The sequence below is a fragment of the Hydra vulgaris genome, chromosome 08 (assembly GCF_038396675.1).
Source record: "Hydra vulgaris chromosome 08, alternate assembly HydraT2T_AEP".
Taxonomy (NCBI): Eukaryota; Metazoa; Cnidaria; class Hydrozoa; order Anthoathecata; family Hydridae; genus Hydra; species Hydra vulgaris.
Window position 1 is genome coordinate 8951098 of NC_088927.1, and position 13903 is coordinate 8965000.

At 27.5% G+C, this 13903-nt stretch overlaps 1 protein-coding gene across 2 annotated transcripts in view; it reads left to right on the forward strand.

Annotated features, from left to right (window-relative positions):
- Positions 1-13903, forward strand: part of LOC100209657 (uncharacterized) — a 59214-nt gene that overhangs the window by 17573 nt on the left and 27738 nt on the right. For both annotated transcript variants that reach the window (XM_065803017.1, XM_065803018.1), the window contains exons 3-4: positions 141-346; positions 9123-9230. In XM_065803017.1, the coding sequence (XP_065659089.1) occupies positions 141-346; positions 9123-9230 (314 nt within the window). The remainder of the gene's footprint in view (positions 1-140; positions 347-9122; positions 9231-13903) is intronic.

Sequence of the window (13903 nt, forward strand, 5' to 3'; positions counted from 1 at the left end):
ATCAGCTTTTCGCAAGCAAAATGCAAGCTGCATAACGCTTCTTAACAAGGCCTGTTATTGCATGTTACACATTAATTTAAATTTATTTTCAGTAATATCATCTATACTTATAAAAGTATTGTTAAAATTATATTCTTTAGGCTCAACTATCTGAATCAAAAATTAGGCAGTTATGCAACATATCTCGTGAGATTTTTTTGGAAGATTCCAATCTGCTAGAAATCAATGCACCTGTTCATATTTTTGGTGATATACATGGTCAATTTGAAGATTTACTACGACATTTTGATCTTGTAGGTACTCCTGATACTGAACGTTGTCTTTTTCTTGGTGATTATGTTGATAGGTAATCTTTAAATATTTAGATGTAAATTTTTTATTGTTTGATATTGCCATTACATTTAGGGTTTGATATTGCCATTACATTTATGTATTGGAGATTTTTTAATGTCTGCCATTACTATTAAAGAAACTATTAAGAATGTTTCTTAGTCTAACTAGTAGTTTTTTAATTCTCTTGACAGTGGTTGATTTTACTGTTAGTTCTGTTTATTTTCTTTTTTCATTTTTACTACCTGTATGGTTTTACCAGCATGTATTGTTGCATTCAGTGCACTGTGCTCTTTTACCTCGCTGAATTAGTAGTAGAAAATGATACAATATTTTTTTGGTAAGCATACCTATTTCAAAGAAACCTATATTGAAAAAAGGAGTAGTTTCGAAAAGAAACCTGTCAAAATGATTTTTCAGCACTCGTTTCAAAACTGCAACAAAACGAATAAATTCAAAAAGTATTTGTTTCAAAATGGGTTTTCGAATTTTTTTTGAAAAGCTGTTTAAGAAAAAATGCTCAAAAAAGTGAAAAAGGGAATAGTTTTGAAAAATCAAGAAGGATGTAGCTTAAAGGCTTGCAATGGAGTGTTCATACATCAACTGACTAAAATAGGAACAGGGGTAGTGGAGTTTGAGTTGAGCAGGCAGTCAAAAAGTATAATTTTAAAAAACTAATAAAAGTCTACTGCTCTGCTTAAATTAAGAGCATATAAAATATAAATATAAATCATTTATTTAGCATATAAATCTTTATTTTGAATCATGGTTGCATAGTTGCAGTTCAAAAAAATTAGCCTTTTTGAAAATATTCCTCTATTTGTACTTTCAGAAATTTTTTTTTTGCATTTCATAAGTTTGCATAATGATGATAATGATGATGATGACGATGATGATGATGATGATGATGATGATGATGATGATGATGATGATGATGATGATGATGATGATGATGATGATGATGATGATGATGATGATGATGATGATGATGATGATGATGATGATGATTTAGTTTAATTTTTATGTATTCCTCAAAGTCTAATGAAAGTCTAATTTTCATCAAACTTTAAGGAGTTACAGGAAAAAATCAATTAAATCATTTTATTTAAAATTTGAATCATATAAAGTTCTGCTTCTTAAAACTATTTTAAAGCATACAACAGGGATTTGTTACATGTATGGCTGTCTAGTTAAATTTGTTTTTCAAAAGTATGCTGTAATTTGCTCTTTCCTACTCTCTTCTGCAAAAACCACAGAAGGGTAATATTTAAGATTAAATAAGATAGCGTAATAACTTTTATAAAGGGTGTTTATATATAGAGGTATTTTTAATTAATTAATTTATTGCACTCACATGAAAGAAAAATTGTTAAAAGTCTTCTTTAAATTTTTTTTCTTTTTTAGCTTAAAGATTTCCACATTTAAAGCAAATAGGAGCCAGTCAGAAATTTGTAATCTGCTAAAATTAATGCGCCTGCTGAAAATGTTAAATTTTTCACAAAAAAAAGTTGAATGATTCAAAAAAAAAATTTGGGAGTTGTACATTGAACATAGTAAAAAATATGCAGCAAACTTTTAATACTATTTTCTCTTGATTCGTTCTTTTAATATAATTTTTTCATGATTGATTCTATTAAGTGTAAAATATTTGCATCACTTTTCTATTATGTTTAATTTTTATACTTATTCTTTTATATGTATTTGTTCTGTTTATGTACTTATGGAATAAACATCTGGTGGATATGGAAGTGTATATAAGTAATGTTTTAATTCTAGTTCCCTCTATTCTTAACATATTTTTTCTATCACATTTATATTTAGTAAAAATAAATTAAAAAATAAATTAATAACAAGGTTTTTAAACAATGTGAAAAGGATACACAACAGCCTTAATTAATAAATAACTTGATAATCTCTAACTTTCTTTAAAAAATAAAAATGAAAATTTTTTAGATAAAACCAAGATCATCTATAACATTCATCATAGTTTTCAACTATGATGAATGTTATAGATGATCTTGGTTTTATTAAATGTTTGTTCAGAGGTTGAGCAAAATATCTGGAGCAAATTAAAGTTACTACCGTGGCAAGTATGTAATGTTTAAACTATAATGCCTTGTGATTCAGCAGCTGATGTAGTCTGCAAATCTAAAAATTCATAAAATCTCTGGATTTAAGAGCTGTCTTGTATAAACAAATAGAATCTGGTTAGTTTGATGCAGTGACATTTTATATAATTTTTTGAGATTTTTTTTTGCTGTATATCAAGCATTGTCCTACTGGTATATTTGTAGTTATAGGTAATAACCTAGCTTGTCATTTACCAAAGCAGTTGCAAGTTTATCAGTGGAAAATAGTTTTGCATTTGCATGCTTTTCAAAAAACTTCAACTCATTTATGTCAGCAACTGCATTTTACAGACTATTGAAAATGAAGTGAACATAAACCAAAGACACCTTTCATTCATTGCTGAAAAAATTATATTTCATAGTTATGGACTAGATAAAAACTATTGAAATAAAAAATGCTGAAGATGTAGTACCAGTATGAGATAAAGATGTAGTACCAGCTGAAAATCTAGTACCATATGCGATGATGTAGTACCAGCTAATTGACTTGAGCATTCTATAGTCAATAAAGATAGTAAAGGTGGTACAAAAAGTAGGTAAAGGTGAGCTGTTTAAGAATAATAATAATTTTAATGTACCAATAAACTTAATACTTTGAAACCTCATCAAAAGACAACTTAGTGCACTGGTGAACAGATTCAGATTCAGATTGTAAATTCTGAAGAACAAATATTAGATTCTGAAGAACACATTGTAGACTCTGAAGAACATGTTGAAGGTTCTAAAAATTTTAAACGATTTAAAGTTCCAAAGGTTTTTATGTTGTTTTTTAACATTCATGAGAAATATTCAGTTGTTAATTTGTATTTTGTATATGAAAATGATTCAGTTGTCAATGTAAAACATATACATTATTATAAAAACTGTATATGTTATTGTTATAAATTCTGTTTAATGTCTTTTTTTTTTTTTTTAAGATTTTTTATGGTACTGTTGTTGTTTTGTTTTTAAATTTAAAGTACAAAGTGTCTTACTGAAAAAGTTTAAGATCTTTTTTAACTGATTTATATTTTAAATAATTTAGAAAATTTGATAACTTTCTAAGCCAAAGTTATCAATTCAAGTTTTAATTCTGTTCTACTAGTAATGTTTACAACTGTTTAGGTAGAAGTCCAAAATTAAAGAATTTTGATAACTAATTTTGGTAATGTTTCAACCAACAAGAAGCACGGGACATATTTTGCAATTAGTGGTTAAAAATGCCATAGATTTAATTAAAAAAAAAAATTAAAGTTTACTTAAATTATCTTTCATTGCTAAAACATTAACCAAATGCATATAAATTGTTGCATTTTTGAATAATTTTTCTTAAGTTAATGACTTGTTAAAAGGTAATGAGATGTAACAAGGTGTTAAAATCAACATTCATTAAAGCAGAGGCTTTAATTGTGTTATTTAAATTGCAATAGGTAAAATTTTTACAAACTTTATGAAAAAAGAATGAGTAATAATGTTTAATAATACGATAACTAATGTTGTTATAACAATAAATAATGTTATTATTTGATGATGGTATCTATGACTCCAAAAGCAATAGTAACACTATAACATTAGATTTAAAAAAAATAATTATTTAACATATAAAACTGTGATCGAATCAACAGGAGATTTGGTATCAAAATCAACATGAGTTTTCAATGTTGCATTGTATTTCAACAATGATTTTTTGTACACCTGCTACCTGTGCCCCATATGCATTAAACAATTTTTATGATTGAAAAAAAAAGTTGTTTTTAATTTTTAATATTTTTGTACTAAAGTTCATAATTTTTAAAAATCAGTTTAAAATTAGTATATCTTATAAAATGTAATACTTCAGTATTTTATTTATATATTTTTAAATTCATTTTCCTATTTTTAAATAATTATCAAATAGTATTTGTATTTTGACTATTTAAAAAAAAAGTTTGTACATTGCTTGTAAAATTGTATTTGTATTTTGAGTCTCCTATTTAAAATAAAAGTTAGTACATTGCTTGTAAAATAGTATTTGTATTTTGAGTCTCCTATTTAAAAATAAGTTTGTACATTGCTTGTAAAGAAGGCGATATAGCCAAATGGAATTTATATCATAGATTAAGTTTTAGTAATTTTCAAATGAATAATTTTATTGTTAACATTGATAATTTTATGTCATAAAATTGACAAATATCTCTTTTGAGTTTTTATTTCGTCAAATCTCCAGCAGGAGCCACTACAGTCGGAAAGGCTACTCAATTTTTTACCTCTTTAAAGCTCTAGCAGGGGCCACTACAGTTGAAAACTCAATTTTTTATTTTATATGCAACTCTTAACCAAAAGCTCTGAAAACACAAGTCTTGATAAACAAAGCTGCTGTGCTGAGAAACAGGTTTAGTATTGTATTTCCAGATGTGTAGGACAGATTTAAACTTTAAACCTCTTGATAATGAGTCCGATATTCTATCCCTAGTTTACTACCATGTTAAATTGATTCGCTTATCTATTACAAAGATAATATTTTTCAGGTAGTTTAGTTTTGTTGAAGCTATTTATAAGACTGATTAAAAAACATGTTTTAGTAGGTGGTGCACACTGTTTACTATTTTCCTTAATAATAATTTACTAATACTTTTCTTGATATACTTCTTAGTACTCTTAGGCTATCCCTTCTCCAGGGTGATTGAACAGGAAGTCTTAGTTTTGATTATAAATGATTAGGTCATTTCAGAAACACCTTAAGGGACTGACTTGTGGTGGAACAGCTAATACTGAGCAATCAAAAATCATAAATTAGCGCAAATAAAAGTTGTAATCATTGTTACATAACCAGTTCCCTTTTAGATAACCATTATCAATTGAAACACAAGTGATTCTCTTTTGACACTCAGTTGTAAAAATATCTTTAGAAAACCAATAATGATTGCAAAACAATTCTTTTGTAGATTAATTCAGTACAAAGAATTCTCACATGAATTGAATAAAAGCTGTAGCCCTAAGTTTAATATAGTTGAATAGTTACAGTGAATCTAGTTAATCTACTTGATGGAGGTTGCATTTTTATCTTTGTATTGATGTGTTGCTCTTTACTAGCTTACAGTGACTGAGTTTTTCAGATTTTAATTGATTTAATAGAGTCTGATGACAACACCCATATACCAACAAAATAAAGGAAAACATAATATGTTTAACTTTAAAAATGTTATTATTAGGCTCACCCTAACGACTGAATCTTTCGATAAAATATGTAAAAATTTAATACTGTTTCCTTGTGTTTAAATTTCTTAGAGCACGCTTAACTAACTTATTTTCTTTTACTTTTTTAAGGTGTAGAAAAAAGTGTTTTGAAGTCATCGGAGAAGATGAACAACTTAGGGTATTTAATAAGTTTATTGGTCTCAAAACTAAAAACGAACAAGATTGCTATCTGCAGTTGTTGATGTGTACTGCCAAGGTTAAGCAAAGGACAGGGCGTGATAAATCGTTTTTTTTAAATGAATGTTGACCTTTGTATCTTTATTTATTGACAAAAGTCTAATTTAAGAGATATAATTCAAATAAGGGAGTTTCATTTTTAAATAATTTTTTTTCTAGTTAATAAGTTATTAGATATATTAAAGATACTGATTGCATTTAATCAATTTTTAGTTTTTCAAAACAATTATTCACACATTTGCAAAATGCGCGTAAATTAATGATAAAAAATATGCAATGACCTAAGGATTGTAAGTTGTTATCTATTGATACAAAATAATGAATTTTTTAAAATTTATTTCGTTAAATTTGTTTACTAATAAAAAAACATATAAAATCAAAGAAATTAAATCATATGATTGACAGGGTCAACAACATCACTTTTTTTCTAAAGAACTTTTTTTTTTTTAAGAAGTTTTTAGAAATAGAGAATTTATTTTAGAAATTGACAATTGTGAATAAACCTGTGTTGTCGTCCCTGATTGGTGTTGTTAAAGGCACAATAAAAAATAAAAACTATAATAAACATAATAGTTCTATATATTCTATTAGATTATTTATATTTTTCTAAAATTTTAAAATTCCAAACAAATATTACTTCACTTTAAGGAAAATAAGAAAATTAAAAAAAAAAAGCAAGCTTTTGAAGAAAACAATTAAAATGTTTAAGCATGGTTAAGAAATTGCAAATGCATTCATTTTTAAGTAAAATTTTGCATGCTTTTGAAAACTCATTCAAAAACCATGCTAAAACGTTACTTTCTTTAATAGCGTACTTCATTAATTTACTTAAAAGTAATGTTCTTGAAGAATGTAAGCTTTCTTTTTAAAATTTTTAGAATTTTAAACGCAAGTCTTCGATGCAAGTCTGCGTTTTAAATTTCAGTAACTGATTGTTTTTTTATTTTGTTTTTATAACAAAAAAAATCTTTCAATCGCATAATTATTTGGGGAAAAAAATGTAACATTTTTTTATGAAATATCAGCATCATCTGGAAAACACCAGGTGTGCAAATTGGCTTCTATGAATATTCACTCAGTGAGAAGTAACAGATTAAGAAGGCTGGACAATCTTTTGAAGAAAGGACAACTCCCTTGTGATGAACATGGGTAAGTAATTCAGGAAATGCTAAACCTGAGAGTGTCATTAACATAGTGAAAAAGTACATATCTTCTTATCCAACAAAAATAACTCACTATAGTAATACTGAAAAAACATTTTGTCAATAAAAAACTCTCTGTAATATGACATGCCCAAAGATTTTCAACAGAAGTATCCTGGAATCAATCTAAATTACAAAATTTATTTGAAAATATTTAAGCAGCAATTTTCCTTGAGGTTTGGATTACCTCAAGTTGACATATGCTGCACATGATATAAGTTACAAGTAAAACAATGTTAAGACTGTTGTAGCTGTTGAGAAAATGGCTCATATTTTCAGAGCCAAAATGTTTTCCACAAAAATTAAAGAAGTTGCACAAAAATATCAAGATGATGATAAAATAGGAGGGATTTGTTTAGATTATATGCAAAATTTACAAATTCCCTGCATACCAGTTCAATAGACTTTTTTTATGCATTTTTTGATGTGTTGGGGCCAAAACAAAAACCATATCCTTGTTAGGCTATATTCTTAACTAGTATCACTAAACAATGTTAAGAGTGTTGACCAATATTTTCCTTTGTGAGGTCAATTTTTTCTTCCTTGTGATTGGGACTTTTCTGTCTTGAAAAGAAAAATCTGGAAAACAGTAAGTTAATTCTTATGTAAACTTTTCTAAATTTTGTGTTATGGAAAATATTCCTGTCAAAATCTTGCCAAAATTTTTGTAGAGTTTTTCAATTCTCTTTTAAAGTATTGTGAAAACTGTATGTTTGTTAAACATACAATAAATAGACAATAAGTATGTTTTTATATTATAGTAACACTTAAATGTAGCAACATAATTATAATGATGCTGCAATTCTGTGTTTCTTTGTTTAAAATGTCTAAAGATTAAAACTTATACAGTTAGTTTTAACAAAATAGATAACATTCCAAGAATTTTATCAGATTATTTGCCCAAATTATTGGTATTCTTTATTGTTTATGCAAAGTTAAATATTTTAACCATCTAATAAAATAAAGTTATATAATAATTATATAACTTTATTTTATTAGATGGTTTTTTTTTTCTCTGCTCTCATGCATATTTACCTTGGCAGTAGTAAATAAGCATGAGAGCAGAGAAAAGCTTTCTGAAAACATGAAAAGCTACGCTGCTTCTCTAAACAGCTTCTTACAAGAGCTTTTGGTTTTAGCACAAGCTATTTGTTTATTCATCAAAAATTGCTTATTAAATACAAAGTTTGGCTTTATACTTGTTACAAGCATATGTTTGTATTGTTAATGTTACAAGAATATATTTATAACAAGGGTAATTTATTATGCTGTTAAAATGTTCTATAGACCAGCATTGTTTTTGGGTTTTCACACTAGGGTTTTTTTTCACACTTGGGTTTTCACATTTATTTATTAACAACATTACTTATTTGATAAAAAAATTTGACAAAGAGCTATTAAAGTTTTTACTGCTTATAAAAAATGTTTTATATTTTCTTGTTGTAATAAAATGCAGGCAGTTTAAGAATTATTACAGCAATAAAAAATTACAATAAAAGTAAATGATATATTTAGTAATTAATGTATAAAATATATAATTCTTTGCATAAAATAAAAATTATGCAATAGTTTAAAGTGTAATAATTTTATATTTTATCTGTTAAAAAATGTTATATTTTATCAATATAATTTAGAGTGCAATAGTTTTATAATTTTTTTTTTTTTTTTTGCAAGAGCTGTGCTTTTCAAAAAGCATTGCAGTTTATTATGCAATCTACGTTTTTATTGTTTTATAAAAATCTTTTAGTATTTTTCATTTTAGTTACAATTATAATTATACTTTTGAGAGAAAATATTATACTTTTGCGAGAGCTGTAAATTTCTCCCGTAAGCCATTTTAGGGGAGTGTGGGTGAGACAAAATAAGACTGTTCATGCGATAAATTCATGGCATATTTAAACAGTTTTATACAAATATATAAAAAGTCGATGTTTTTAGAATAAGTAGGATAAATGTTTATTAGTCAATTGTTTTTAGGGTTCCTTGCAAGCTTGAAGGGAACTCTAAAAACAATTGACTTGTAAATAAAAACAGGTTTACAGGGTGCTGATGTAAGTTCATTATTTAGAGGCAAATATTCAATTGAAACAATATGTCTGCTGCTTTGTTACAAGATTAAGAACCCAAAGAGCATATTTTTACTTCGAGGGAACCATGAATGTGCCAGCATAAACCGGTGAGTGTGAATTTAAAAAATTTTAATTTTCAATGTAGAATCTTATATAGATTGAAGTGTATATATATATATATATATATATATATATATATATATATATATATATATATATATATATATACACTGCCGCTCATGGAAGTTAGGACAGTGGAGATTTTTTCGAAAAAGCAAAATTAATATATAATGACGTTATAGAATTTTTAATTTATATTAATAAAAATTATATTTTTTATACATTTTCAATATAAAATATATTATTAGTCAGTTTTATGTAATAAAAATGTACAAAAACCATTATAATAATTAAATTTTTTTTTCATCAAAAAAACCACCCTTCAATTTAATAACTGCTTTAACTATTCTTGGCATTCTTTCAATTAATTTTCTAATTGTTTCTTTTTAAATATTATTCTATTCCTGTTCTATAATGTTCCATAAATGAGATTTTGATGTTGGACATACAGTTCTAATTTTTCTATCCAGTTCATCCCATACAACTCAATGGGGTTGAGGTCTGGGCTTTGGGGAGGCCAGGTCATTACACGTAATACATTTTTAGCTTTTTTTGATTCTAAATAATTTCTACATAATAATGCAGTATGTTTAGGGTCATTATCATGCGTCAGAATAAAATTATCTCCGATTAATCGAAGTCCCAAAGGGATTGCACTTGTTTCCAGGATATCTCTATAATGTTCTGCTCTCATTATGCCATCGATTTTATGCAAATATCCCACTCCATCAGAGAGAAACAACCCCAAACTATCACAGAGCCTTCACCATGTTTTACTGTTGGAACCAGACATTGAGTTGTCATTTTTTCTTCAGCAGATCTTCTAACGTAAACTCTTCGCTTATTTCCGAAAACTTCAAATTTTGACTCATTGGTCCAGAGTACTTGTTTCCATTCATCCATCGTCCAATTTTTGTGGAGCTGTGCCCAACGGTTGTTGGGCACAAAAAGTTAAATGATTAACTTTTTGTAGATATGTTTTCGGATAGCAACACGACCATGCAAATTAGCTTTTTGCAATCTTCGTTTGATTGTACCGACAGCAACTTTTTTTTCTTGATCACAGTTGAAATAGCTGTTATTTGTGGAGCAGTTAACATTTGATTACGCTTACTGATGATTTTTATGTCGGTCATCAGTTTTTGTTGTTATGCGAGAAGGACCTGGGCAATTTCTGTCTTCCGAACTTCCAGATTCTCGATATCGACAAATGGTATAGCTAACTGTTGATTTACTTAGATTTAATTTTTCAGCTATTTTTCTAACTGTATAGCCTTCTTGAAGCAAAGTGAGTATTGCTGTCCTTTTTTCAACACTTATTGGCTTACCTTTAGGCATATTTTTTTCAATATTTTGAATTTACACTAAAAAAACAATTTTTAATTTTACCTTATAACTTCTGCACTTGAAATTTTTAAAACACTAACACAAAATACACAAAATATCTGCAAAAACACAATAAACAATAGAAATACTTGTTAAATGACAAACTTAAAAGATTTGAGTTGATAATGTAAAATACAGGTTCATACGTGACCTTTAATATGTTTCTGTGTTCTCTGTTTATTTATTTAAAATGATAAGACTTTTACTTGTGAGTACAATTTATGTTATTTTAAATGTTAGTTATTTTAATATATTTACATTAAAATAACTTAATTTACAATTTTTTTGATACAAATTTTATTTAACTTGATTTATTTTTATATAATCATAAATTTTACTAATATAAGTAAATAATTTTATAACGTAATTACATTTTAATATTGTTCTTTTGAAAAAATATTTTTTGTCCTAACTTCCGTGAGCGGCAGTGTATATACATATATATATATATATATATATATATATATATATATATATATATATATATATATATATATATATATATACATATATATATATATATATATATATATATATATATATATATATATATATATATATATATATATATATTATATATACTTTTCAGTAATCTCAGTTTTGTGTTTTTAAAAGTCATATAAGTTGCAATTGCAGTGCAATGTTTTCTCATTTATGATTCTGTTGATAATGAGATTTGTCGCATAAAAAGATGTAAAAATAAGACTGTATTTAACTAAAAAGTAAGTGTTTATTAAATTATTTTATAAAAAATTATTTTAGTTTATGACATTTGGTATAGCAACTGCAACTTTAATAATTTTTAAAATTGAACAGATTCAAATATTGAAATGGAAAAAATTGTGAGAGAAACTTATTTGAAATGGTAAAACTACTGTTTAGTTTCAAAAAATGACAAGTTTCACAAATAAACGGACTACACTACAAAAGAAATTCATTAATGGAAGATCCATCAACATCGCCATGTTCCTTCTGCTGACAAATCCGAAAAATCAACGCATCATCAATCTCGCTCAAAAATGATTGACTCGTTTTTTAATGTGAAACTAACATTGACTGATGAAATTGTTGCTAAGCTAGCATCTAATATTGAACTTAGTTTCAACCAAATTGCGAATCCATTGGTGCAAAAGCTGATTGAAAATTACACAAAGGTTGAAGCTCCCAATGATGTTGAGAGAGTTCGTCAGACAATTTATAGCTTATCAGTGTATGCGAGGGACAAAATGATGAAGGAAATAATGCTGATAAAATCCAATGGAGGAAGGTTTTCCTATGTGAGTGATAAGGCAACATTTAAACAAATTAAAGTTGTGAACATCCATATTTTTGGACCCAACAATTACAATCAAAATCTTGGTATGATTGAAATGGGAAAAGAATGTGATGCTAAAACCCTTTTGAGTTTGCAAAATTATCAATTAATGACCTTTGGCAATGATCCTGACTGTGATTGCATTGGTTAAACTATGGATGGGGCAAGTATTTGCACTAAATCTGGCCTTCTCTCACAACGACTTCATCACATTTGCTATGATCATGGAATCCATCTTTGTGTGACACGAGTACTAAAACATAAAAAGATAATTACAGATATCAATTGAGCAAATAAGAATTTATTATCAGACTAAAGTGAAGAAGAATCAGATACAGAGAGTGACATGTTAGCATGTACATCTCAGAGTTTTTGCAACACAAAAAGCGTGCTTAGTTTAGAAACAAACAAGAAACGAGATGAAGGTGAAAATAAAGCTGAAGCAAATTCTAATGAGGAAAACATGGAAGATGAGGAAGCATTTAAGTACAATCCTGCATCGCCCAGTACTAAAAGAAGATGCTCGAACTATTGGAAAAAAAATTCAAATACAAACTTAAATTAGTCAAAGAGCTTAAAGAAAATGTTCAATCTCTTGAAATCAAATTCAAATTGCTAGTTCTTAATGTCAGAACTCGATGGAACAGTGCATTGAAAATGTTGAAAACTTTCAAAGACATCACAGCTATAAAAAAAACTCTTAAATCATTTGGGCATGATTGGCCTGATTATTTAGAGATAAGTATTCCTGAATTAGTAGCAACTCTTCAACCATGTAAAATGGTTGAAGAGTTGCTACTACCATGAGTAGCGATGATGGTGACTTGAACATTGCAGAAGGCGCATAAGAATTTTTGTTAGTGGAATTGCGAACGAAGAAAAGTTTTATTTGAGCTTGTTTGATAGAAGAAATTGAAATAGAGATAAAAAGACGTCCTTGAAAGACGTCCGATCTTAACTGCTAATCTGTCAAATTTCTCAACAATCCAGAAGTTCTTGAAGAGCCAAAAGTGTCCCCATTGTTACTCTCATCAAATAAAGAAATTATTGAAGAGGCGAAAAGTTTCTGGCTTTTACATTTTTTTACTCCATCCAGTGATGATGTTGTGGAAATTGCATCTGAAGCTCATCAGACAGTCGAGCAGACTCCCAATGATCATAAGTTAGATCTTCTCACTTCCTTAAAACATCCAACAACTTCAAACTTTGTTCCAAAGCTCAAAGAACCACCTAGAAAGAAAAGAGAATCCAATGCTCGACAACAAATCCAAGTCACTGATCCTAATGGTTTGACTGCTGATGAATTTAACAGCTACATGACTAGATTCAAATCTAAGTTAAATCAGAAAAATTATGCATGTTAGAAAATGCATTAAAATTAATCAAGTCAAAATCGATTCGATGTGAACAAAATTTTTCAATTTCAAGCAACCACTTTAGTAAGAAACGGAAGAGAATGACAACTGTAACTTTGAATGTCTTTTGAAAAGTTTTTTCAAGAGTCAACCTTAACTTGATAAATGTAGAAAAGTTATGGTTCATTAATAAAGCATTATAAAACACAAATATTTCAGATTATTTCAGTTTATTTTCATAGTTTTTACATTTTTGAAAAAATCTCGTTTTTATCTCAGTTTTATACAAGATCTCGTCTCAGTATATTAATATTGTCTTGTATAGGCCGAGATAAAAATATTGTCTTGTATAGGCCGAGACAAAAAAAAACCCAAGATTCTGAAAGTATAGCTTTTTTCGAAAAAAATGAAGAAAAATGAAAGAATAGATTGCTGCTCCATGCCAAACCCTCATTCGATGTAGCGGCTCTCCTTTGCGGCAGCAGGCTAAGATAGTTAATGTATGTACTGAAGCCTCCGGCAGCAGGCTATTTCAGTATGATGTCACTGTGCTTATTTAAAAACACATTTATAGTTGTATATATATATATATATATATATATAT